The sequence below is a fragment of the Manduca sexta genome, chromosome 11, assembly GCF_014839805.1.
Source record: "Manduca sexta isolate Smith_Timp_Sample1 chromosome 11, JHU_Msex_v1.0, whole genome shotgun sequence".
NCBI lineage: Eukaryota > Metazoa > Arthropoda > Insecta > Lepidoptera > Sphingidae > Manduca > Manduca sexta.
This window is the reverse complement of record NC_051125.1, coordinates 1,178,365-1,206,362: the sequence shown is the minus strand read 5'-3', so window position 1 is coordinate 1,206,362 and position 27,998 is coordinate 1,178,365. Positions and strand designations below refer to the sequence as shown.

Genomic DNA, 27,998 nt, shown 5'->3' with positions numbered 1-27,998 from the left:
AACAGTTGTCAAACAGTTTTAAATTTCCGCAAGCCGATGTTTGGTTTGTAAAACAATAATATTAATTGTTGAAATATTTTGTGCTCACCTTGTCGCGATAAATACATATTGTTTCAAATCTGGATGAAGATACAATGATAGCCGCATCTGAGCCGCTGGTAAGTACAATACTTTTGGCAGAAATATAGTTCAGTTCCATAAAATTATAAAAACTAGCGATCTACTCAAATTGAGGTAGTTAAACCGCGATAAATTAGCCTGAAAAGCGAATATCTTCTGTTTTTGCAATGCGATATTAATTTTAGTTCATAAACACTGTTATAATCTTTAAAAACAATTACAACCTAACCTAAGTGTTTGAAATGTAGGTCTTTATTATTGTTACGAAATGTAAGTAACTAACCTATTTTAGTGTAAATTTTTAAAGTTCTACATTGACCATTATATAATATCATCAGGGGTGGTCTACACCCCCACACATGTTTCTCAATTATAATGTTTTGACAAATGAAGAATACGATATATGCAATAAATAAATTAACCACACTCCAGGAGTTCATCCCGCACGGCAGGACCGTGCTAGAGAAGCACCCGGGTCAGGTCTACGGCAGAGGTCATAATTCTTCAGTGATGGGAGAACTCGTTGCTCTACAAGTTGACCAACTTCGCCATTAAGGATGAGAGCCTGCTGGAGGCCAGGGAAGAGGAGGAGGAGTGGTGGTGCATAAGGGAGGTTTATTACAGGAGTTTTGAGGGTGAGTGGTTTTAGATGGTTTGATATAATTTTTTTATTAGTGAATTTAATATTGATGACAAAAGGTCTATCCTGCTTTCACTTTTTAGGAATATTTCTTTTTTTTAACATGATTCTATGTTCGTTATCCTGTCAAGGACCAGATTATACAAACGCACTGCCCTTTTGGGTGAGTACTTTAGGTACTCGCAACCCTTAAAAATGAAGCGATCATCTTGAGGGCAACCCAATAACTGATTATAAACCTCAGCTCAAGAGGGTTACTGGGAGAGGACGAGACAATGATTATGGATGGGCATAGTCATAACAAACTAACAATGTTGCCATTACTGTATTAGTCAGCATGCGGGCCTGAACTATTAGAAGGGTTGGTGGATGGGGAATGCGGCAAGGTCCTCTACAGCAAGAATGAAATAGCGATCTTGTGGAGTGGTTCCAGACATAAGAAACGTGAATATGCAGTAGTAAATATGAGAATAAGCTCATAATTTCAATTTGAAAATTGAATATTTATTCATGTTTTTCATAATCTATACTTATGATAATCTTTTGTTTATATATTTTGTTTTTTGTAACATCTGTCCATCAGGATAAAATTGTACATTACTTCATAATTGCTTCCTGTTTTCAGATGTGGAGGACGAAGAACCACAGAACAAAAGCTCTAAATATGACTACAATTCAGAATCATTCCGGCCACCAAGCCGTCTCAAGCATGACTTCAATATTTCCATCAAGTCGGAATTGTTGTCTAGCATGAAGAAGCTAGATGGAGATGGAATTAACTCTGCAGGACCATCCAGAGGAGGTAGCGCTAACAGTTCCAGTAACTTGTCCAAGAAATTCAATCTAAATTCATCACGGAAGATATCAAGGAATAAACCGTTCAATCCAAAGACTGATAGTTCTTATGAGGAAGAGTTGTATGTCAAAGGATGTACTGCTGTATGGTCGAAAGGTAATGTTATGATCATTAACAATAAATAGATACTTTCTGCATAGCTAAGAAAATAATATATTCCTATTAATAAATTATTCTATTAATAATGTATATGTCATATTGAAACTAGTCATTCAGTGAAAAATAATAATTAAAGGTTAACATTACAGGTTTACTCTCAACACCAGCTACAAAACTCGCAAACTCTGAACAAAGAGAAACAATAAGCTGCTACACATTAGAGAACCCGATAAAACACGCCACCTTCTGCAATTTCCAAGTCGACGTCAACAACACTATGCTCATTGACGCTTTGAACTCTCAAATAGGAGATGTAAAAAAGAATATAAAAATAGAAGATACTACAGAGCATATTCGAACTGAGACAATGCCTTCGATAGTACTAGTGGATAGTAAATGTATGAGAGTGTTCGCCAAAGACGGCCAGGAATATATAACCAACATACCATTTCAAGTGAAGAAGGTATGGCCTATGAAATATGGTCTATTCTTGGAGAAAGAAGCCACTCCAATACTACAGAATTCTATACATAATTCGTTTATGAAATTGAATGAATCTCACAACAGTACTTTTTCGAAGTCCAAAACAAATCTGTTTAACATGAGTGCTAAGTTACGGGCCGAGTCTGTGTCGGGTTATGACCATGATATACCATTACCGACATGTTTTAGTCTAACCCATCCATTAGACGAAGTCATTCCGATATTAATAAAATCGCCAGCACTTGGACTTCAGTATTATAATGATGGAGATGTTCAGATTATTTATGTGAATGCAAATCCAAGTATTATTTTACTGTATGATTGGAAACTGGGCACACATTCCCTGTGGAAGATACGAAAAGCGACGCGAGATGAGTGTTTAGCTATGTGTCCTAATATGAACTCGACAACCACAGTTTTCAGCCAATCATATGACTATATAGGAAGTCCTATGCACAGTCATCGGAACACAACAAATTGGACTGGCTTAGGAAGTCCTTTTCAGTCTAGGAGAGCTCCTAATACCCCAACAGCGTCCCGGTCTAGACTGAACAGTCCCATGGCCAACTTATTCCACCAGCAAGGGATGTCTCCGCACGCATCCATTGGTCAGGCATCCTGTACCTCCATGATGGCTAACACTCTACCTCAGACGCCGCCAACTCTCCCTCTATACCCTGATATATGCCTAGATCATATCTGGACAGACACCATGGTGATCAAAAGGGATCCGTTGGACACTCCAAATGATACAAAGACATTCCTCCACACAGACCTGGTTGGTCACGATTATCTATGCTTCATAGTGAGGGTGGCTGGAGTGAGCAAACTGCAGATACTGAGGCTTCAGAAATCTCATTCTCAAGGGCATAATTCTAAGATCAATTTGATAGTTGGTACAGTTTCAACGGTGCTAGCTAAGGATGCGGTAGTGTTGGATCATTTGAAGATGATAGCATTGATTGATGAATCTGGGAATATTATACTCCAGTCTGGGAATTGTGTAGTTGGGAAGGTATGTTGAATGTACTATTACAATAAAATTTGCTTAAAGTACAGAATATGTTAGGTAGCCTTATTAGATTCATCATATTCTGGTAACCATCAACATCTGTGCAGCATGTAAGTAACATACTGATGATTATTAGGAGAATGTAATTTCAGTTAGATGTAATGTTGTTCAAACATTGTGGTGTTGTAGACTACTAAGTGTATCATTTGTATATTTTGACTCAGTTGGTTTAAATATAAGTATAAATTATAGTAGTTATCTTTGAGTTGCCTATTTATCTCCGTGACTTGATTCATGTTTAATATATAATAATAATAATAATAAATCTTTATTTGGAATAAATAATAGTTTTTTAAAAAAATACAATGTTCTAAAATATATGCATTAGTTGGGTAACTGTGTCGCAGATATTAACGCCCACGTCCGTAAAATGGACAGACGATATGTATTTAAAGAACGTAAAGCGTAGTGTAGAGTGGTTGCGCGCAGGTGCACGTGTGCGGCGTGCTGGCGCGGCTGCTGTCGCCGGCGCCGTTCCCGCGCCGCAGCAGCGTGCTGCCGGCGCACGACCACGCCGCGCGCGCCGCCCTCGACGACTCCGCGCTGCACCTGCTGTCGCCCGTGCCCAGCCTCGCGCACGACCGCATGCGACACAAGGACGCCGTGGGTCAGCCTCACTCACCACTCACCACTCACCACCTACACATTTATTTATTAGGTTTTCCAGCAGACTTAACACTACGATTACAATAATTTAAATATTATAACTATGTAAGCCATATAAGTTAGGAAAACTCAACATGCACATCATTTAAAATAAAAGTGACTTAAGCGCAACAAATTAAGCACAATATAATTTGGAGACATTCACACAGTATGTTAACCTTTGCCAGACTATATAAATCTTGTAGAGAAAAAACAAATATTAAAAAAAGTAACTAAAATAAAAAGAAGTAAACACTGTGCAAGCTGTAGTTAAGAATAAGCAAAATTCCAACACCCTACACAACTTACTAATCGAACTATTGTCCAGTTCCGTCAGGTCTGACTGGTCTGTTGGACGCGGCCGGGTCGCGACTCACGCTGCAGTTCGACTCGAACCTCATGTACCGTATATCTCTCCCTGCACTGTCCCGCTCCACGCTGGTGACTCGCTGTCACACTGCCCTCACAGCAATACTCCCCAAGGACGTCACTATGCAGGTAAGAAACAATTATCATCACATTTGGGTACTTACTCATTGTAGCAATATTTGGTCAAAAAAGTAAAATGGAAAATGAACCCTGTAGTCAGCTGATGGTGACTGATCATTAGCTCTGTCTTTCTAAGCTTTAAAAATGAGATTTTTGGGATCATTTGTAACTTCAAAAATTCCCATTTGTCCCACAATACATTATAAAGCTACACATTCGATTATCACAATTAAATGTATTTAATTTCAGGTTATAATAAAGTGGTATGGAGTTCGCAACGCGCCCGGCACGCAGGATCTCACTCCTGAGCAGGAATGGTCAATGTTCACAAATCTTTTGTTCTCTCTCATCGGGTACGATGTGGAGCGCCTGCACAGCACCAACAACGACGACCAAGGTGAAGTGGAAGTGGTCAGCAAGAAGCAACGGACCTCCAGCGACGGAACGTCAGACGACTGGGAATACCTCCTCAACTCCAAACTGCATAAGGCGATCGGCAACTCCCTAGCAAACATTCTCAACTTGCCTACAGTAAACATCGATAACAAACATCGATACATCGAGAAAAATATCGATACTGACAAGCCAGCACAGTTTAACACTAATGCATTACTATTCCCGTACATATTACACGTGTTGTTCTCTTTCCATTTAGTGTACGAAGAGATTAAATTGAACACGTTATTGTTCGATGATTTGAAGCCTTTATCGATATTTTTGTATCAACTATCGAAAGATTTGAAGTTGGAAAGCTATGTGAACCACTACTGGCTGGACTTTCCGACTGAGTTCTGTTTGGATTACGATGATTATGAGTCTCAGATGACTGATGGTGTATTGGAGAAGTTGTCTGAACCCACGTACTTCAGTAGAGAGCCACCAAATATATTTAGCTACTTAAACTCCATGCTGAAGGACGTTGACGTTGGATACTATCCCTATTTGACCGATGTTAATAATATGTCCAAGGATCTTATTGAGGTAAGTTCTTTGAATATAATATAACTAGCTTTTGCTTGTGGTTTCGCCTGCGTAATAGAGTGTTCCGGGATAAAAGTCCTGCTATATATTTTCCCGAGATATAAAGTAGCCTAAATCCTTTCATGGGTCTCAAACTATCTCCATACCTAATTTCATCGAAATCCGTTTGTTAGTTTTGATTATGTAAATTCAGACAGGCAGAGAGATACAGCAGGGGAATTTGTTTTATAATATTATGTATATTTTTTTAGAACTTTTGAAGAGGAATAATTACACCATACATGTTCGTTGCGTAACTATAACCGTTTACGCACAGTACGCAACAGAAACTCCTAAAAGAAATACATTTTCCTCGTTTTTGCTAAATTTTTTATTGATGCTCCGCTCTTAATGATGTGGAAATTTTTAAGGAAGGCCTATGTTCTGCAATAAGCTTTGTGTGTCTGATGATTTCGAATGTAATATAAAGATAAACCTAAAATTTTAACGGTATGGAAAGAATTGTGTTATTAATATTTGATACTTTTATGTGAAAACCGAAGGCTCCCGTTTTTAGGTCACAGGGGTAAAATTTTTACTGTTTGACTTAAGAATTATATAATTCTTTGAACGTAAGACGATACCCGACAAGCGTCGCATTGTTTAGATCAATCGTCGCAGAATGCTTCTTCTTCTTCTTCTTTGATTACTGGCGACGAGCTTGATTATGAAGCTATTCCGCCAATGTCACGTTGTTACAGATTGCAGATTACTGAGGTATTAATCTGGGTATTAAAGTTGAATGTTTTTATGATGAAGACTTTTGTTAATGGGAGAAGATAAACGAAGGGGATTTGACAGTTCCATAGAGAATATAACCACTACGTTAAGACAGTTCTTGAGTGACAGTTAATTCTCTTTTTTTTTCCCTCGTATTGAATTGATGTTTTCCCCAAATGTTAGTGATCTACAACATGTATATGATAAGTCGACATCACGCATGGAAATATTATTTTAACCAATAAATAAATAACAACACATACATTAGATACAACTAAACGTACAGACACATTTGACACTTATGAGTAAAAAGTTAGAAATGACTGTCGCAGAATGCTAATGTCATGTCATGTGTGGTGCAGGTGTTGCCGCTGGTGGGCGTGGGCGCGTGCGCGGGCGTGTGGCGCGTGTGCCGCCGCGCCTGGCAGTGCGCCGCCAGCACGCCGCGCGCGCCGCGCGCCGCGCACGCGCCCGCACACTGCCAGGCCGTGCAGGCGCTCTGCGACATCGGTCAGTACACTCACTAACACTCCAATTCAATTTTTAGAACGATCCCAATATTTAGTTTCTCAAATTAAATCTATGAACATGTCAAACAAATAATTATAATTGGTGCTAACAAAATACTATTGCGGGCAAATTGACACTTCCCACGCTTTTATTTCTACCTATAAAAATATAGGCACTTGATGACACTGACAGAAATGAAGTCACAAATAACATCAGTTTCTAGCAATAGTGAAGGGTACATATAACCCGATTCCTACCGGCTTCCCTTTCGTAATTTATGTAAAATTAAATGATCATTAGGATGATTTGCACGCCGCATTGACGCGTGTTAGTACGTAGGTATATAATGTATGGGGTTCCCTTCGAAAAATGTCACCATTCGCCACTGGTCTCTAGTCCACCCAGTGTACTTCATACAACATCTACGACCTTAAAACCATTTACAGTTGCACCAATGATATATTTCATGTAAAAAACTGTGATTTTCGCCTCATATTATGTGCAAGATCCAGAAACATAAAATATATATAAAATTTTCTCAAATCAATGATATTTCACTCATCACATCCTCCACAGGCATGACCCCCCGGGACGTGGACAACCTCCCCCCGGCCATAGGGTTGCTCCTGCTCACGATATTCAGCCGCTGCAAGGCCGAGCCGCCCGTGGACTGGCCCGTGGAAGCGTACAACCTGGTGATGCGCGAAGACCTGGCGCTGCAGGCGGAAATCGCTGAGAGCATCAAGTCTACGTCCGATTACATGGAGTGTATGTATGGTTTCTTTTATTGTATTTGGCTTTCGGACCACCGAATTTACACCTGTTACACCAGTAACTAGTGTTTGTGGTATTGTTTGCCTTCAGGTGAACTGCTTTCTTATCTCGTAATGCATTTGTATACCAAAAGTGTTTTTACTAAGCAATGTTTAGCAATTTCATTTAATAAATGTAGGAAGTTTTTTGTTTGACATTTACAACATAAGATCGAAAAGTTCTTCAGATCTATTAATTAGCTGATTAAAATGTATACTGTCAAAGCTCAGGGAGGCTCAGGCTCGATGTCAAGGGACAGATTTTTATGACTTGTCGAACACCTTGAGCAAACCTAGATAACATTTTAGTAACGGTATTCTAAAACTAGGAGGCCTCGTAATTTGATTTAAGATCTCCTTGTAACAATATTGAATGTTGTCTGATGTATCCTGTTTATCCAGCTCTAGCCCAGGAGTCGATGGAGAAAGAAACCCCATACACGCTTATAGAGAACCCAAGAGAGGAGGCGTCGCAGAGCAAAGCTGAAGACGACACCAGCACCGGCATGGAGATCCTCAACACCAAGCTGCTGCGACTGCTGTACCCCAGGGATCATAGGTGAGGACTTAGGGTCAAATATAATAATCAATCATTATACTTTTGAGAACTTAAAGTTTTTTTTTGGAAAAACTGTCAATTGAGAATTATTCTTTGATTAATGTTTCAATGAAATATTTTCAAAATTGTTACACTGCTCTTACACCTCTCCAAATAAATATAATTGAACATTTCATTTTCATAGTCATGTATAGTGTTTTAACAGCAAGTCAGCCCTTGCATGCTTTAGACAGAATTTTAAATATGGCAAAATTTTACTTTTAGTATGCTATATACCTCGGTCTGTCAAGGCAGATGTCCGTATGTTCAAAATCCAAGACGCACACCTTTAACTTTTCGAATTTATGTGTGTATTGTTTATATTAATTATCGGCGGTTTTAACGAGGAAAGAAAGCATCGTGAGGAAACATACATACCTGAGAACTCTAAAAGAATTCCAAAGCTATGCTATATTTACTAATTTGGACGAGGCTAGGTGACGGACTAATGTTTAAAACCCTAAGTAGCATTGGAGGTTGGTGCTCTGTAGTGGGCAGTGTATATTACAGAGCTGTTATTATTATATTATTCGTAAATCATTGTAATTCCTTGACAGAATGACGGAGGTGATAAATCTCCTGCAGTCTTCGAAGCCGGTGGTAATGAACTTGACGCAGCGGCCGGAGGTGTCAGACCATGACTTCATAGAGGAGCAGGAGAAGTACATGTATGCCGTGGGAACTAGGACTATGGCGTTGCCTATAGCTAGGTGAGATAATAATTTAATAGTTAGGTGCATATATCATATTTATTGAGTAAAGCGCTGATTGTTGCCAAGACAAGGCAAGCGTAGCGTGTGCCGTCCAGCAGTAAGACGGGTGAACGATATTGTAAGAATTGCGGGTCGAACCTGGATGCGATTGGCTCGGGACCAGAAAAAGGTGGTATGATCTGAGAGAAACCTATACCTGTCTAGAGTTGTGGATGATCATGATGATACTTTATTGTCAATCAGAGACATAAATAATAGTACAAGAAAAGAGAAAAAGTACAAAAGAAAAGATAAAAAAGTACAAATGGCGGTCTTATCGCACAAGGCAATCTTTTGCAGACAACCATGGGATGGATATAAGAGAAAATGGAATAAAAAATCATAATTAAATAAATAAGCATATAATAACTAGTTGACCTGAGAGAGGTTGTCCCGTCTTAACTATGAATTTGCACTGCGCATTCTGTCAATCGCTGACAGTTATTACAAACAATTCACACTTATATAAAATTAATATTTTTGTTAAGTTTTCTTAAATTTTCTAATTTTCCGCACAATTCATTTAATTTTTTGTTTCATAAGCACCTTCTGGCAATAACAAACACAACAACAAAAATCAATTGCGAAATCGGTCCAGCCGTTCACGCATGACGGCGTGACGTTTTTTTCAAAGAAAAATTTTTTTTTTTTATTTCCAAAAATACAATAAAAGCTCATTAAATGAAGTATTTATTTCATTGTTTTATTTATTTTATTGTAACATTTAAAAACTTGTTAATGGGATTCGAAGTGGCGTATACCAGCCGGCCAGTCAAAACTTTAAAGTCCTTTAACTCGCTAAGCAGACTTTATACTTTAAAAATATTTTGTATCTGGATCGACATCGACGTACAGGTATAACATAATCAACTATTACGAAAATCTGAGTCATTGAATTTTTTTGCGTGCCCGCTTCACGTGGAATGCCCCATATATTAAGTAAATGTTTGCAGAGGCATGGTGACGCTGCGCGCGGCGGCGGGCGCGGCGGGCGCGGGCGCGTGTCCGCGGCTGCAGGCGTGGGCGCGCGGCGCGGAGGGGAGCGCGCGGAGTGGGGCAGGCGGCGCGGCGGCGTGGCCGAGCTTCCACAACGGCGCCGCCGCCGGGCTCGCGCTCGTGCCGCCGCACGCCGCCTGGCTGCTCTACAACCGGCCCGCGGTCAGCTCCACACATCTCACTGGCTTACTTCTCATTTCACACTTATATTGCAATGCATGTCTGTCAAAACATCTTAATGTTAATTAGAAATAACTGCAGGAACATATGAATTAAATTTGACACACAAGTAGACAATGTCCTAAATTAACACATTGTTATTAACCCTGCCTGGCTGGAAATCTTTCCCTTCCGAACGGTGTCTACATTTACGCCGCTAAAATACTATTTTAATTAAATATGAATATTGTCTCACAGGGCACAGCGGAGATGTCGATCGAGCATGCCGGCTTCCTCATGGCGCTCGGCCTCAACGGACATCTCCGCGACATGCCCTTCATGAACATCTACGAATACCTGGTCAAGTGCCACGAGATGATCAGTGTAGGACTGCTTTTGGGACTTGCAGCTACTTATAGAGGTGAAAATATATTTTTTCCGAAGTTATCCCGACAATAAATCTTGTAAAGGAAGTATCGGCACTTTTTACATGCATTTTTTACACCGATTAGTGAAGCTAAGCTATGCTAGTCGAGTCTGTTGGAAGCATTATTCAGTAGGAAGCATTAAATACTTTATGATATCTGCTACAGATTATATAATTAATGTTAACGGTGTTAAATTAGTATCAGGTTAACCCACAGACACGCTGGACCCTTCTACTTTAAAAAAAAATACGCTCTTCATAACTTCACCAATCTGAAGTAAGTTACAAGCGGCGCCATTTAGAAACTTAGGCCGATTTTAATACACGATTTCAATAGTTCGAATCGATCGTGAATATAGACCCAAGCGTGTTCACAGACGTTGATTGACAGTGATGATGATAAAGTAACTAACTTCAGGTCAATACAACATATTACAGATAGACAATACTTTTTTAAATTGTAGGTTGGCACTGGTCGTGGCATTTCCGATGTCCGTAGATGACAATGACCATTAGGAGAGCCGTTAGCTCGCTTACAATCGTAGGCAATAAAAAAAAAACTTGTATTCATAAAAATAACTAAAATTATGAACAAGCATGACAATGTCATTTTTGGGCGAGCTATGTTCAGCAGTGAACAATTATGATGATGTTTCCAATATTCTTCTCTTGCAGGTACAATGGACGTGCAAGCGACGAAGATGATGAGCATTCACCTGGAGCCGCTGCTGCCGCCCACCTCCATCGAGCTGGACATCCAGCAGAACATCCTGGTGGCGGCGCTGCTCGGCGTGGGGCTCATATACCAGGGCACCGCCAACCTGCACTACGCGCAGGTGTTGCTCAACGAGATTGGTGAGTGACCACCCAGTGACAGATTTAGAGTGTAATGTTGGCGAAAAATGTCCGCCATTTTTTTATTTATAATTTATTGTAAAATTGGTATGTGGTTTGTACGTTGGTATTGGTACGTTGATATATATTTTACACAGTATCATAGCATCGCGTTTGATGCGTATTACTTGTTAAAACTCTATGTTAGATTAGATTTAAATAGAGGATACTATTTTTTATGAAAGCGTCATTAAGTTTAACTATTGGTTATTTATTTGCAGGAGCAGTGCTTTTTTATAATATATAGTACTAATGAATTGTAGATTCTGTATATAGTAGACACTAGTTACTACGATTAAATGGTAGTCCAAATAAATATATAATTTAATGAGTATCGTTTATAACAACTATCGGATATAGCGTCCACATTAGGTGGTCTCATCAAGTTGTTATAATCGTTTTTTACTGTTTTATTATATCGACGGGTGGAAGGCTAATTGTTTAATCAGGTTCAAGAAGCATAAATAATGATGTGTGTTGCGTGTCGTGGCAGGCAAGCCGGCGGGCGTGGAGGCGGAGACGTGGGTGGAGCGCGAGTCGTACGCGCTGGCGGCGGGGCTGGCGCTGGGGGCTGGTGGGCGCGGGCGCGGCCGCGCGCCTGCCGCCGCGCCTGCTGCGGCGCCTGCGCACCTACATGTGCGGCTCCGGCCTGCCGCCGCGCGCGCGTACGCACACCCGCACCTTACTATCTCCTTCCTCGTGGACTTCACTCTTACATTCATTGACCCGCCCTGGTACCTTCAGGGGAAGGGTTCAGTCTTCCCGTTGTTCCCCGCGTACGAAAAATGTGCCTCCTAATACTTTGCTCAATATTATAGACGTATGGATTGCTGCTTGTTTTTCTCTTATTATTGTGAATAAATGTCAATTTTTGAACTTTTATTAGGAGTAAATTAAAAAAAAAATTAACTGATTTACATAATATTTGGCACACGTATATAGTATATACAATGTTATAAATTAACTCAAACTTTTTATCCCAATAACTTTCTCCCTTAAAAAATAATTGTTTTGTCTTATCTAAATAGATAGCACTAACGTCGTTCAGACGGCGCTATGAGTCAGTTGGTACAGTCGTTTAGGGACTTTCATAACACAGAAGTCTTAAACCGGTCAGAGCCATAAACGACACCTAGTAATAAAATAAATGCCATATTTACATGAACCACTATGGCGGATTTTACCTAAATCATGTCCATATATATCTTAACGAATAGCGACCACCATTGGTTGGATTCACATCTCGCACCACCAGCATCAGCAGTTTTTTAACGCCCACAGCATCAGGGTCACCACTGCCTACGAGCTGGACTATGTGCGACCTGACCTGCTGATGCTGAGGATTATCGCTAGAGGTAGGATATGTCAACTGTAGTGCTGCTCCACTGTAATCTTTCCCCCTTATTCATAGACGTTATTTATCTAAGAACGGAGCATTGCTGCGATAACAAGTCTGTTTCTCAGTGCGTAGACATAGAGCCGTTGTGATTGGCTTATATTGAGATACAACTTGAATCTAGTTGGCTGTCAGATAAACAAAGTTGAACAAACAACAAGCAGTCAGATATAGATAGCTGAGAATCAGACTTGTTATCACAGATATGCTCCGTCCTTAGATAAATAACGTCTATGAATAAGGGAGTTTGTCTAATTGTGTATGATAGACATCCATGGGCTCTGGTACAAACTGGCGGTATTAATGTCTCACGGAATATGATGAGGTGCCGCTATATTTATTTAATACATAGTATATCACAAAATATTTATTCATTTAAGTTTTTGTTGTGCTACTATTTGACCATCCACCGAAAAGAGCGATTCATCTAATCTATACTTACATATAAAGCTGAAGAGTGTGTTTGAATGCTCTTATCTCAGAAACTACTAAAACGATTTTTTTTTTTTTTCTCTAATAGGAAGCTACATAATCCTGAGTGTTATAAACTACTTTTTATTCCCGTAAAACATTTATCCCGAAAAAACTTAATCACGCGAGCCTAGCCGCAGGCAAAAGCTAGTGCTTTATAATTACGGTAAATCGTAAGACCTTACAGAACAATTTCGGTCTGTGTTAACTAAAGTATTATTTGTATTTAGGTCTAGTGCTATGGGACAGTATAGAAGCGAGCGAGGAGTGGATCGACGACCAAGTGCCAGAGACAATAAAGCCTTACATCTTCACCAAGCCCACAGAGGACAACGTCGACTACGAAGCTATGAAGTGAGTGATGTTTATATGGTCAATGCTAATTGTAGAATGCCTCCCCAAGACAATTCTTGTGCGCTTGGTCTCCACACCAAATGCACGCCCATGCATGGAGGCACATTTGTCGCGACCCTAGGCGCACAGCTCGTGTGTATATCTCATGGTTGCTAACTTCACAGTGAGGTCTATAAGGGTTCCTGAACATTTCCCCTCCCTTTCCCTTCCAACTATCCTATTAACTCCTACTCCTTCCTCTCTCTTCCATCCCTCTATCACCTCCCTTCTTCCTCCCGGGCCCTAAGACCGTGTAGCTGCAGGCTGCCAGCGAACCTTCAGCTGGCGCCTCCAGTGATAGCGGTAGGGCCCACCAACTCATCATGGGACTGCTGTGCTAAGCCGGGGACCGCTTGTACACCATTAGCAGGGTACCCCCGGTGATAACCACGGCAGTTCCCCAAAAAAAAACCTAACCTAACCTAAACCTAAATTGTAGAATGTACTTAGAGGTCGTCCTCTCAACCAAAAAGCGGCGCGTGACCTTAAACTCACCGTGGCCGAGCAACGAATACTCCGCGCTTCGCAACAACATTCATGTACAAATATATTATGTTATTTTTTTACACGGTCCTTTATTCTTTTTATGCGTCTAAAATAACCTGCAACATGTTAGTATCTAAATAATTAAATATGTTGTTACAAGCATCTCCGTAAAGTTGGTATACTCCACTTATAGTACACGAATCAATGAAAAAACAAGTACCGAAAATTACACTTTAAAAATCATTATTGATTAAAAATAAAACTACACGTGTGATGGCAATCATCCCGACTCACCCCGTGTGGCATCGATAATTTTCGCGCCACTCAGTACACACTCACACACTCACACACTCAACATGTTATATAGTTTATATATGTTGTACGTTATATAGTGGGAGTTTTATCCCAGAAAACTTTTTCACGCGAGCGAAGCCGCGAGCAAAAACTAGTCTATCTACACATCCATCGTTATAAACTTTCGCATTATAATATTAATAGGATTTCACTTTTAAAATCACAATGAAAACAAAGGCAATGTCCGTGTACAGCCAGGCGTACTGCAACATAGTGGCGGGCGCGTGCTTCGCGCTGGGGCTGCGGTTCGCGGGCTCGGGCGACGAGGACGCGCGCGACGCCGTGCTGCAGCGCGCCTGCGCCTTCGCCACGCTCGCCGCGCGCCCGCTCGCCGACCTCGCCGGCCGCTCCACGCTCGAGACCTGTCTCTGCGTGTGCCTGCTCGCCGCCGCCATGGTGCGCCACCACACGCCTGCACGTCACCTGCCGCGAGGCATTCAGTCTAAAACATTGTGTATATTGTGGTGCAGATCATGTGCGGGCGCGGCGACGTGTCGGTGCTGCGCGTGTGCCGGCGCGTGCGCGCGCGCCTGGCCGCGCCCGGCGCCGCCGCCGCGCACCCGCACGCACTCACGCACGGGGGACAGGTACGCTGCACACCACGCATTACACACTACACGTTACGCTATACTTTACATACTACGTACTAGACACTATGATACATACTATACACTATGCACTGCATGCTACGCTACATACTACATACAAAACACTACACGCTACACTACACACTACACTATACACTACGCTAAACATTACACACACACTACATCGAAAGTGCCAATATAATTGTGACTGGGTTTTTTCATCTTAAAAATGACTCAGTATCAGCTCAGAGTCAGTAAGTTGTCGGTGTGACCCCGGCGCGTGTGCAGATGGCGGTGGCGAGCGCGATCGGTCTGCTGTTCCTGGGCGGCGGACGGGCGACGCTGAGCCGCGGGTCGGCGGCGGTGGCGGCGCTGCTGGCCGCCTTCTTCCCCAAGTTCCCCACACACAGCGAGGACAACAGGTACTGCACGGCTGTATTGTGTATAATCTACACTAACAAATACTTGGAGCAATAAACATTTAGATAACACTAGAGCAATATTTCAATAGTTTTATAAATGCCATCGCCGCAAGTCTTGCGTGCGTTAAAATAAAAGTTAAGTTATCGTGATTATTTTCACAGTAAAAATCAATCTAAATCTCGCTTAAGTGTCTAATAAAAGGGTATTTGACTCATTTTTGTTATTTACATTTACAAAATATTATACGTCATAATTTTTCACCCGAGTATCTAAGGCGTACATTAACACCAAGACAATTCATAATAAGACTAACGCCTATGAGCCTTGCAATCAACAGTACCAAAATGTCCACATAATTCTTTCATTATAATTTTATCTATTGCAGATATCACTTACAAGCGTTCCGGCATCTGTACGTGCTGGCCGTAGAACCCAGGTTAATACTGCCTCGAGACCTGGACACGGGGAAGCTATGTTATGCGCATATACAGGTGAGTAATTACATTAAACTACCAAATATAACTTAGTACAAATATTGTGTCGTTAAACGGTTGCCAGAATTATGCCGACCTGCTTTACTGTGTTTATACTGACTGCATCTAGAATACGTGGGAATATACCGATCTAGCAAGGTTTGTACTGTATCCAATCAAATACATGGTAAACATTGATAGAATATATCAGCTACGTTAACTGTGGTGTTTTCGAAATGGAGGCGACTATGATTAATTACACAGTTAAAATTACTTTAGTGTAGATGATTTTCGAGGCTGGTTAAATACGGAAACAACGCACCGAGACAACGACTATATTGTAACAAACACGATACAAAAAAAAACTGGATGCCCAGTTGTCACACTCCCCGTTGCCCTGCCCACCTTATCTGGTTAATGGGAGCTAAAGAAATAAAAAGGCAAGGGAAAGCTAACAAAATATGTAATAAAGGTAAACAAAATATTATATAAGGTACTTATTCTATAAGGGGTCGGGGTATTAGAACATCCATTGTCCAAAACACATTCTCCACCGATTGAATACACTGGCCTTGGGTTCCTGGTGCGCGGCGCTGAGTGCAGTAGCGTACACTCCTCTTGCTACAGCAGCAAGCAGTAGGTAGCACCCATAGGTAAACTGCAGCAGGCAAAAGGGTCATGCAACCACTCCCGTGGAACACGACTGGACCCGGTGTGACCGACGCTAGTAGCAGGCAGTAGGGCAGAGCGCTAAGCAAGCGGGTGAACCCTGAGAATCCAATTTTCAGTGTCTCAAATAATGTTTGTTGCTGTTTGACTGCCACACTCATGCAGTTGCAAAAAGCGAACCCAAGAACCTCGTGGTGTTCATGCAATTAATAGTATCTGAGATGAGGCAGTCAACATACACACGATTAGGTTAACATTAATTATTCGTATTGTTAATTAAATAAGACAGTTGTCAAAATGGCGGTCGTAGCTGGGTACTCAAGCTATGTAAATGTACATTCATACGTTTATTTCCACAAGACATCCCAATCCTTTACATGCAGTGACCGTATACCAATCAAGCCCGAGTTAATAAAGGTAGTAGTAGCTAATTCCAAATGGAATAACATTTAATCATAGCGATATTAAATTATTTACATTAGCTCACATCACAGTTGCGCAATATAAAAACTAGATATTTACATTGCTTATTAAATAGTATAAACACTCACCCAATTCGGGGTACACAAGGCTGTAGTCTTTAGATATTATGTTCAGTAATTTTATAATTTGCAAATATAGTTCGATCGCGTTTTATTCGATTCCTCCTAATGACGCTTGCCCGAACGCATTCCCCTCGTCCGGGCGCGGGGGTGAAATCCCTGCCTTTCGGCGCATGCTCCCAGACCTTTTAGCCGATGCGCTTGACATTCTTTTATCGTTAATAAAAAAAATAATTATTATTATATAATGTATACCTAATACAAAATAATAAAATAAATGAGTAATGAGTAACGGAATAACCGTTACACAGTAACGCGCAACAACATAACGACAAATGGCGGGCGCGGGGGAGAGCGTGCAGCGAGCGTGTGCGCATCCGTCCGTGTATGTGTCGCAACTAACTTGACCCTCCCGGCTGCCTACATTTCGCTTAAGCTAATAAATAAGAAAATCCACAAAATTCTAATAATGAATTAACCTACAGTTCGATCGATCAAATTAAAAATAATAATCCAGTATCATCTGTTGTCACTTGTCTATTCCATTTGCTCCCCTATTTTGTCCACCACTGATGGTTAATGAAAAAAACGTTGCGATATATCCCCCGTTGGTGGACCATGGAACGAAAACATTCCCGGTGTCTTCCACTGGGTTAAAGTGCGACTAATTTGCTCCCATTGCACCACTAAGGGACAACGGAAACTAACGATTTGCTTTATCTACCAATAAAAGACATCCACAATAAGCAGCCCGGAGTCTGGAATTTGTGCCCGATATGGCGATAGGCTCGCCCCCTATCACATCATGGGACGGAACATACTTGGCGAAAAGTGGGTGCCCTAGTTGCGCCTCTGCATACCCCTTCGGGGATAAAATGCGTGATGTTATGTACAATAAGCATGGATCATCGCCCCAAAATATTTGATATCCAGGGTATTTAGAGCAGGGTACGAATGGTAACCGAAAGTAAGTTCATAAGTATCAGATCCTTGACACCTGAAAAAGAAATGCATACGACACCTGTGTTTTACGATAACAATTTCAGGATAATATTAATGTATAGAAAAAAAAATTGCCATCACGTATTAAATAAATTACCCTTTAGGTGGTAGACCTGGAAGGCGCGGTGCGGCAGATGAAGGCGCCCTGCATCATCCCGGAGCTGGACTCGCTGCGGGAGGTGAAGATCAACGACCCGCGCTACTGGCCCATCACATTCCAGAGGGATCGCAATTGGGATCAGTTGAAGTATGGCGATTTAGTTATAAGTTATTGTTTACTTATAAGCGAGGTTTAGATTAACAGAAGTAACTTGAAGAAGTTATCTTCCAAAAAGTGATTATACGATGTAAACAATCAGGAAATGCTGACTTCGACTAATTTTTATCTTGCAGGCGAGTCGCAAATGTATAAAATGATTTCAATATTGCCACTGATGTAAAAATGATTCTGGAAGTCGTTGCGCAATATATTGCTGCAAGAACTTGCTAGTCCTAAATTTGTACAGAACTGGTAATCGTTAAGCTGGTGGTATGCAGCCTAAAAACAGAACATATCTCATTAATTTTAAATAAACAGTACGGCATTCACCCTTGAATTCCTATTCAGGGGTGAATTAGTCTTTACTGGTCGTAGGTCTCTTTATGTGAAAGTCCGCGTGGGTAGGTACCACCGCAATGTTAATTTCTGCCGCCAAGCAGTAATGTGTAGTTACTGTTGTGTTCCGGTTAGAAGGACATTGAAGCCAGTGTAACGACTGGATATAATAGGACTTAACTTCTCACGTCTCAGGATGACGAACGCAGTGGAATACCAAACAATGATTTTAAATACAAGGTGTTGGATGGTGTTTCTACTATTAATGGACGGTCGCATCGCTTACCATCAGGCGAACAAGCTCGTCTTATCATTCAAAGCAATAAAAAAAACTGGCATACGATGCATGCAAAACAATTTGGGATCTACTATCTTGTTCTAATCCTTATTTTTTATCGATAAAGTTCTAATACCTATCACTATTCATATAAAACACCTTCTAAGTATTTGTTGCCATAAATCGCGGATTTAAGCCGCCGTTATCGATAAGTAGTTTTACATGAAAATATGACTATCATCGATAATAAGATTTTGATGGACATGAGATTTTGTATTTTTATTGATATTGTCGTTCGGTATTAGCGTGATGATATTCTTGTTAAAACACAACGCACGTGTTGTTTATCTATTGGGGTGTTTATCGAATTGTAATTTTGATTTTATTGCTTAGTTTTCCGTATTGCAACTGAATTTAATGCTTTATCAGTTACATATAAGGTATATAATATTGTAATATAACGATTAAAATACTCTATTGTACTAAATTAAGGTGAAATGTAATAAGCTATTAGAAAAATAGGAACTGTTCTACGCAACATATCGAATATTATATGCTTGAACTTGACAATAATCTCCAAACGTTATTGAACTTTATAATAATGTGTTAAGGCTGACAATGAACTAAACTTATGCTTTAAAACTCCAACTGTACCTTAACATTGTTCCAGAGTATTCCTGGAGTACACTTGGTGCATCGACGTGAAGCAGCGCGCCGGATGCCTCTCATACCTCGACGACCCTCAGGGGTTCCTCTCGATATTGGCCCAAACACTCACCCTAGACAAAGCAAACACTTGGTCAGTCTCACCGGAGAACATTGAGCTCTTCACCAACGATGATAAAGTTAGAAACTTCGTGCGACACTACTTGGCCAAAGAGATTGGAACAAACATTTGTGCCGATTGTCTGGTGATTGGGAAGAAAAGGAAGGGTGTTAAAAACGAGCCGGTGATGCAGAAGCAATGCCAGTGCAGGAAGTACAGCAAGGAGGAGCAGGAATACGTGCAGTCGTTGAGCATGGTGACGTACGAGTGTCTGGTCAAAGATATCCTCTGCGCTTTGCCTATATGGACCACGTTTTTGAAGGTGAGTTGATAAGTGTAAATTCTGTTTCAAAGGCCGGCATAATTGTTCCGACTGGCGTGAGGTGATCATCTCTTGTCAGTCTATGTGGACTTATGAGGTGCGGCTGTATAAATAAAAATCTGGTAGATTTTTTCTATAGATTCCTGAACCGACTCGATCCCGTAGGTCCGTTCGCAGGAACCGAGAAGAAGTGGCAGATTTACCTACGTTACAGTCTTTAAGATTGACCGAATCAACCTGTATACTCCATGCTGAATCTCTTCATCTTTTTTGCACCTTATACGCTCTGTCATTGCTATATGACGGTGGTAACAAGAATAGTTGAAAAAATAATATATGCCTCACAAATATAAATAAAATTGCAGGACATAATGACGAAAAAAAGTAAAAAAAAATATATATTTACATAAATAAAAACATGATTTATAATTGATAATAAAAATGTGTAGTTTATAAATACGTTCAGGTTACCGAAATGTTCATAATTATTGAATTTAATCAAATTTGAAATGATACGTGTGGCGATTTAGATCTTAAGCCACAATATCAGTCTACAAGAAATCGACTTTAGATAAAACGATTTTTAGATAATCCTCTCACTGGCATTGATTATATGAGTGGCTTCTACGTGATTATTGCTAGATTCAATTTGTAAATAACAATTCCGGTTCTCGAAATCGGATTTTTGTATCACACGTTTCGGAATGATGCGCTTGCGCACGTTTTTATTCAATGCCTGCCAGTCGTTTATAAATGTTTTCTTTTTTTTTGCAATGGTTTGAGTTCAATAAATCGATGTTGCATGTAGCGTGCAAGTTTTTATATGCATCAAAAGCTCTGGCTACATTAGTCGGCAAACATTTGAGCACACTATATAGGTATTTATTTGCACGTAGTAGTAGGCGTAGCTACACTGATACATAAAAACGCTAAACGCTAGCACGAACCGTACTTAGCGCGAAATTGCGTGTGCGCATGCCTGGAAAGATTGTTACTTAATTGAGCATCACGATAGCTCGCGTAGGCTTAAGGCTAGTGATAACACTTGGTAGATCTAGCAACATGCATACAGACGTATACACTCATTCATGATCTCTATATTGTTCAATCTGGACTAGTTTAAATTGCACAAGCAAGAAAAATCTAGTCGTAGTTTAACAAAACAAAAAAGTAAAAAATAAAATTACGGGGACAAGAAACTGACCTCAGTGATCTTATACTAAGAGTGGGGTTCATACAGCGTCCGATGGCGAGAGATCATTAACACTCGCCAGTCGACAAAATTATGACGGCCTGGTTCAACCAGATTAATTCAACAAGTTTTATCGGGTATATCTAAAAAGGCACGCAGATAGTTCTAACTGTTGAAGGACGCTTTCTGTTATTCTCCATAATATTTAGACTCTCGTTAATTTTATTTGTCAAGTCCAGGGGCCTTCTCTATCCCGCACGTTATTTTAACAGTGCGTAACAAGCACGGAACACAACGCATCATGTTTAGGACTATAGAAATTTGGCTTACAGAATACCGTACCACGCACATTTCTCGAAGATAACATGACACGGCCGCGTTACGCGTTTACACTACCATACAGAATAAGGGCCCTGTACGATAAATTTGTCGTGTTGAGCTAAAAACATAACATGTCAAAATTATACACAAAACATGGTATGAGGTTAAAGATAAGATTATTTTCAATAATTAGTTGATACGACTTGTAAAGATAAAATATAATTAGATAGTTTTTGATATATTTAAAAAGTATCCAAAAAAATATTACTCATAGAGCCACTGTTGATCGATTCAATTATTTATCAGAGTTTTCATAATAACCGTTTATTTACAATACCTACATTATAAAATTTAAATGGAACTATCCATCCCTATTCCACTACCTAAGCTATAGATAAAAATTATATCTTTATGTTATTCTACGTTAAACCAAACTGAAAATGTTCTTATATTTTATATAAATTACATTGTAATAAACATCTTATTTGACAGATAATCAAAACAATGAAGACGGATCCGTCCACTTATCACATATGGCAAGTTAAACTACTTCTCTCCCAGATAGAGAACCACAGTAAACGCGCTCACAGCGAAATGAAAGTCGACGGACAAGATCTCAACAACGAGCCGTTAATATCGAGCGAGTTCACGCTTGCCATCAAGCAAAAAGTGTCAAACATTCTTGACAGTTGGGAGCTGAAACTGACGCCGTACTTACGGAAATATTTGGGCTTGCCGAGCAGCAGAAAGTTTGACTCATGCGATGACACGTTAAAGAAGATCTTGACTGCGTTCTTAGTGTTCCACGACTTGCCTAGAGGCGTCCTGAAGGATGTCATAGGGGATGACGTGTCAGGTCTCCTGGGCCTGGACAGCAATTTGTCGGTGGAGGCTGTGAGCAAGATAGAGGCGTTGGTGAGATGATCGCGGTGTATGACCCGCGGCTACGTCACGCGGTCGCGGTGCAAGCTCGACTGTGTCCATGACTGGTGCTAGGGCTAAGTGAACTAAAGTACTCTGTACTAAGTACTCTGTAAATGCACTGTTAATTTTAAGATTTAAAGCTGGGTTGTACAACTTAACTAAATACATTTAAAACCAGGTTCTGTCACTTAAGAGTTGACAAAGACAGCACTATAATAAGAATATATTTAGCAATAATCGTATTTAGTGAGTCGTGCTAAAATTTTATGTAAAATGATCCTGTTTATACATTTACTTGGTAATTATTGGAGTGCTACACAATATGATACGCTGGCAACTTTGTAAAACAACGTGAAACGACGTTGATGGACGGATAATATAGACGTTATAAATATTATACTAATTGTTGTGTAAATAAAATTGAAAGATATCGCCTGTAAAACATAAAAACAACTCAGTGAAAAATAAATTTAACTGCTCAAACATTTTACTGTTATTGTCAGTGACTACATACTATGATTCAGAATATAAGTTAATTAAATTATTGTATTAATCACAAGTATAAAGTAATTCTGTTATTAAATCCGAGCTCAGCGTGTAAACTAGAGGTTACCAAACCATTTTTCATCATAGACCCTTATCAAAATTTTGCTGGTGCGGGAGGACCCCCTGTTCGTGGACCCTCGCTTACGAATTGTGTACCCCTATTTTTTGATCACACCAACGTAGACCTACGTCGAGTCTCCCGTGGACCCTGGGGGTCTACCTGGACCACTCTGGGAATCATTGGTGTAAACCATTACATAATTCTACTGTAATTCTACTAGTTAAGATATCATAGTGCCTAAGTCTCAATTCAGTATCTATAGATAGTTACACATTATAGTCTGTAATTTATTATTTGCTTTAAAATGGTAGTTGTTTTGACTTAACTGTCTAACATTTTAACTTTATATTAAAGTTAAGTATTTATCTACACTGTCAATTGAATTACAAATTATAAGAGTTAGTAGAACTTTGCACATTTCGAACTATACAATGTTTTTTTTTATTTATCCAAAGTATATCATATTCGTGTAATATTAAACCATTTAAAACTATTCGCTTATCTGTACCCACTGTTTTTAGTAAATATAGGACCACACATGTTGCAGCGAGCAAAATTATTGAGAGTAGTAAACTATTTCTCTGTTTTTTACTTGTGTAGTAATTGCAGTGATGTGACTTATCTAAGATACAAGTATTTGAAATACAGATACAAGATACAAAATACGTATTTTCATCTTGTATCTAAAATACTTTTTTTAGAAAGGATTTTGTATCTTGTATTTAAATACTTTTGTTTAGTATCTTAGTATTTTATAAATACTTTTTCTGATAAAATACTTTAGAAAAAGTAGAGATTATTTGGTGTCGTTTATAAAATAAATGCGTAGAACTGACCGAGCCGTTCTTGGACACTATACTTGAGGAAAAATTAATAGATAGCGACTCTTTCTTTCTACAAATTTCACCGGCTGTTATGAATAGTTATGATTGATTTGAAATCAGTTATTTTTCGTTTACTTTTGTGAAATTGGAGATCGTAAATATGGAAACGTAAGCTTTATTTTATTCAGCTACTTTATCTGTTTCTATACTATATACTTCCTTTCGATCCGATCCGTTTTTTTGAAGTGGGTACCAAAAGAGCGTAAAGAATATGTAAAAGAACTTATACTGACTGAAACACAAAAAATAAATTGATCTGAAAAAACAAGAATCTGATATTAAATAAGTGAAAGGATGAATCTTATTACATCTTTTTAGCGGATTCTGATTCCTCTATTGCAAGTGGCGAAAACACGGGGTCTCCTGCCAGCGCTGCTGACTTAGAAACATTGCAATACCTTAATAATAAAGACATACGCCTAAAGAGCTTAAATACTTACACTACAATAAAAAAAATAAATTTTAAAATACACTTGTTTGCCGAGCTCTGCCTCTGTGGAACGACTTTTTTCTTATGGGGGTATGATCATGCGGCCTCATCGAAGGAAAATGAGTGATAAGATGTTTGAAGAGCTGGTTTTGTTTAATCTAACTTAAAATTAAAATAATTATTCTTGTGATCTATAATGATGATCTATAACAAACAAATTTAAATTCAAATGTTGTTTTCTTACAAAAGTACTTGTATTTTTAAAAAGTATTTATAAGATACTTATTTTGTATCTAGTATTTCAAATACCTTTCTCGAAAGTATTTTGTATCTGGTATCTGAAATACTTAATTTAAAAGTATTTTGTATTCCAGATACTTTGTACAGGGTATTTTGTACATCACTGAGTAATTGTATATAGCTTCATCTGGTTTGCTGGTGATAGGATATATTTTATATGCGCCCGGACAGCGAACACCGTACACAAACTGTTAAAACCCGCCATAGTGGCCCACGTAAGTGTCGCGTTCCGAGATTAGCCTGTGCATATCCGGTTCCAACAGGCCGGCATAATTGTGTCGACTGTCGAGGGGTAATCATCTCTCGTCAGTCGACATTCTATTGGACCCCACTCCACTTACCATCAGGAGCAGCGGGGTCACTTTGCCGCACACTTATAACTAAATTTATCAGAAATTTGATGATGCCAGGCTGCACCTGAAATGGTCATGATTCTTTATTAAACAATTTATTGTACATCGTAAACTAAGTACATATAACGAATAAACAATAAATCAAATTATTATTGGGGGTCTTATCGTTATCAGTGATTTCTTAGATACCTTTTGTATGGATTGGAGTAGTTAATATATAGCGTGTCGACTTGTGAAAGACGTTATTAAAAGAACGACGAACGGACTTCAAGACACTGAGCTCATTCTGCGTCAATTGGACCACCAATAGCTAAAAATTTAAAAAGTTGTATAATTGTAAAATGTAGGTAGATATTGTACTAGGCGATAGCCTAGTTAGGTGTGGAACGGACTGCCAAGACGAATGTCCGCAGGTTCAAATACCAAGCGCACACACCTCTGACTTTTCTAAAAAATCATGTGTGTATTCTTTGTGAATTTATCGTTCGCTTTAACGGTGAAGGAAAACATCGTGAGGAAATCTGCACATCTGAGAAGTTCTCTATAGGAATTTCGAAGGTGTGTGAAGTCTACCAATCCGCACTAGGCCAGCGTGGTGGACTAAGGCCTAATCCCTCTCAGTAGTAGAGGAGGCCCGTGCTCAGCAGTGGGCAAGTATATAATACAGGGCTGATATTATTATTATTATATATTATAGGTAGATATTGTAACTTTGACTTTGCGGATGACGAACACCCCAGTCCCCGTGACCACGAAGGCTGCAAAGTCTTCGAAACGTCGGGAGAAAACTAGAATATTAAAACCGCGATAAAATCCGAAAAATAGTTTAATTTTAAATTAACGATGCCACGATGAACTGGAGTGTTCCGAGTGCCAAGTTCAATCTTCAAAGCGTGGGTCTTCTTCATATCACATTCATAAAACAAGTATTTAGAATATCAACCCTATATTATATACGGTGCCTCTGCTGGGCACGGATCTTCTCTACTCCTAAGAGGGCTTGCCTTAGTCCACTACGGTGGCCTAGTGCGTATTAGTAGATTTCAAACACCCTTAAAATTCCTCTAGAAAACTTAGAAAACCTAGCGTATATACTTTAATAAAAAAAAATGGACACAAAATAATATATTTAATAAAATATTTCTTTTAATGAGTAATGTATAATTATAATTATATTTTTTTCACATAAAGTACAGTCAGTCACAGTCACAGTTTAATTGGAACATTTTTTCATTGTGTGGAATTTTTGTTCAGCAACTTATTTGGGTGTCTACATGTCTAAAATTTAATCTCAGATATATAGATAATTCTTTGTTTAACACAACACAAGTGAAAAAACCCAATATTATCCTATAATACTTGCTGATATTTATAGATATAATAATCAATTAATTGAATGCAGGGTATCAAAACTAAATATACATTTAGCCTAAAATGTTTTTATTATGTAAAACGTCATTGCATTTAACGTTTTTAACATTTATTTGTTTGACAATTAACTCAAAACTAAAATAGTATTTAGTAGTAAATAGTAGTTCGCGCCCTTATTCTTTTTTTTTTGCACGACTGACCACGTCTCCTTGCTCATTATACTTTTAATATAGCGAATGCGGCACGTGCATTCAGGACAACTGTTTGCGAGAATTTCTTCAATGATTTGCACAATGGTAGCACCACACTTGCACGTTTGGTCAAATATTTGGGTTGTTTGGAAAATCCATATCAACTTTATATATAAAGGTCTCAAATCAATATTGCTTTGTCCAAACGGTGCAAATATTTTGACAAACATGTATGTATCTCTTTCACAACCCCTTTTATTACCTGTTGATGATCGACGGCTTTTATTTTAGTGTTCCATCTTTCAAAAAGAACTACGATTACTTTGTTGTCCGTCGGTCTGATATGTCTGGGATCTACCCAAAGGTTATCTGGAGGAAATCGCTGATTGCAACGTTACCGCCTTTTGTACTTATTATTTAGCCTAGTCTCCGTTGTATTTTATTTTTCATTAACTTTATTATACCCGCCCAGGCTTCGCACGGGTGCAATATTTCTCCACTATTTAATGGATGTTATTATACATATAAACCTTCCTCTTGAATCACTCTATCTATTAAAAAAAAACCGCATTCAAATCCGTTGCGTAGTTTCAACGCGCCTCATGGTAAGGAGTGATGTTCAATAGAATGTCGACTGACGAGAGATAATCACCCCTCGGCAGTCGACATAATTATGCCGGCCTGTTGGAACCGGATATATACAGGCAGATCCCAGAACGCGACACTTAGATGGCCCGCTATGGGCTTTAACACCATGTGTACGGTGGTCGCTATCCAAGCGGATACAAACAATATCCTAGTACTAACACTAAGTGTACAATAGAGTTTAAAAATAATACTAAAGTATAACACAAGCATCAGACGTGTATTCGCAAACTACGACATATGCAGTCATTGAATTAAAAAAAAACGTAGCTTCTGAAAATTGATTAAAGATTATGATCAATAGATAAAAGATTAGTCAATAAATGTATAGCTTAAATTATAAAATAGATATGATAACACATATGTCCTTTAGTAACATCTTTACATAGTAGATAAGTAAATCAATATATAACAGAAAATAATATAATTGATATGATTACATGTATTTAATCACTTTGGAAATTGATAAACTAAGAGCTAGTTTTACAACGTCTGAAACATCATTTAAATGTATAAACAAACCAAAATATCTATGTTCCCAAATTCATGGTAATAAAATGAGTACAATCTTCAGTAGCTGTAATACCATAACTGTCAAATAAAAATTACCTGAACTTGTGCAGTAGGCGCTAAAACGCATTTTATATGTTTAACTGCCATTTTAAATAAAGACATCGATCGCTTTTTATGATCTATCTAAAATGATCCAATCAGAAGGGTTTTTTGACATGC

General features: G+C 39.1%; 1 protein-coding gene across 1 annotated transcript; it reads left to right on the top strand.

Annotated features, from left to right (window-relative positions):
* The first annotated feature begins 12 nt into the window (after positions 1-12).
* LOC115454475 (anaphase-promoting complex subunit 1-like) lies at positions 13-24,244 on the top strand. The gene is given in 25 exon segments (XM_037437668.1): positions 13-158; positions 553-633; positions 635-755; positions 1,386-1,712; positions 1,865-3,213; positions 3,700-3,877; positions 4,244-4,413; positions 4,654-5,385; positions 6,507-6,654; positions 7,231-7,422; positions 7,869-8,025; positions 8,622-8,774; positions 9,770-9,974; positions 10,230-10,392; positions 11,074-11,253; positions 11,786-12,079; positions 12,510-12,647; positions 13,390-13,513; positions 14,587-14,788; positions 14,863-14,979; positions 15,268-15,401; positions 15,788-15,893; positions 18,193-18,335; positions 19,631-20,048; positions 22,054-24,244. Coding segments are annotated over 25 exon segments (6,288 nt in total). The 5' UTR covers positions 13-134; the 3' UTR covers positions 22,486-24,244.
* Positions 24,245-27,998: the final 3,754 nt, after the last annotated feature.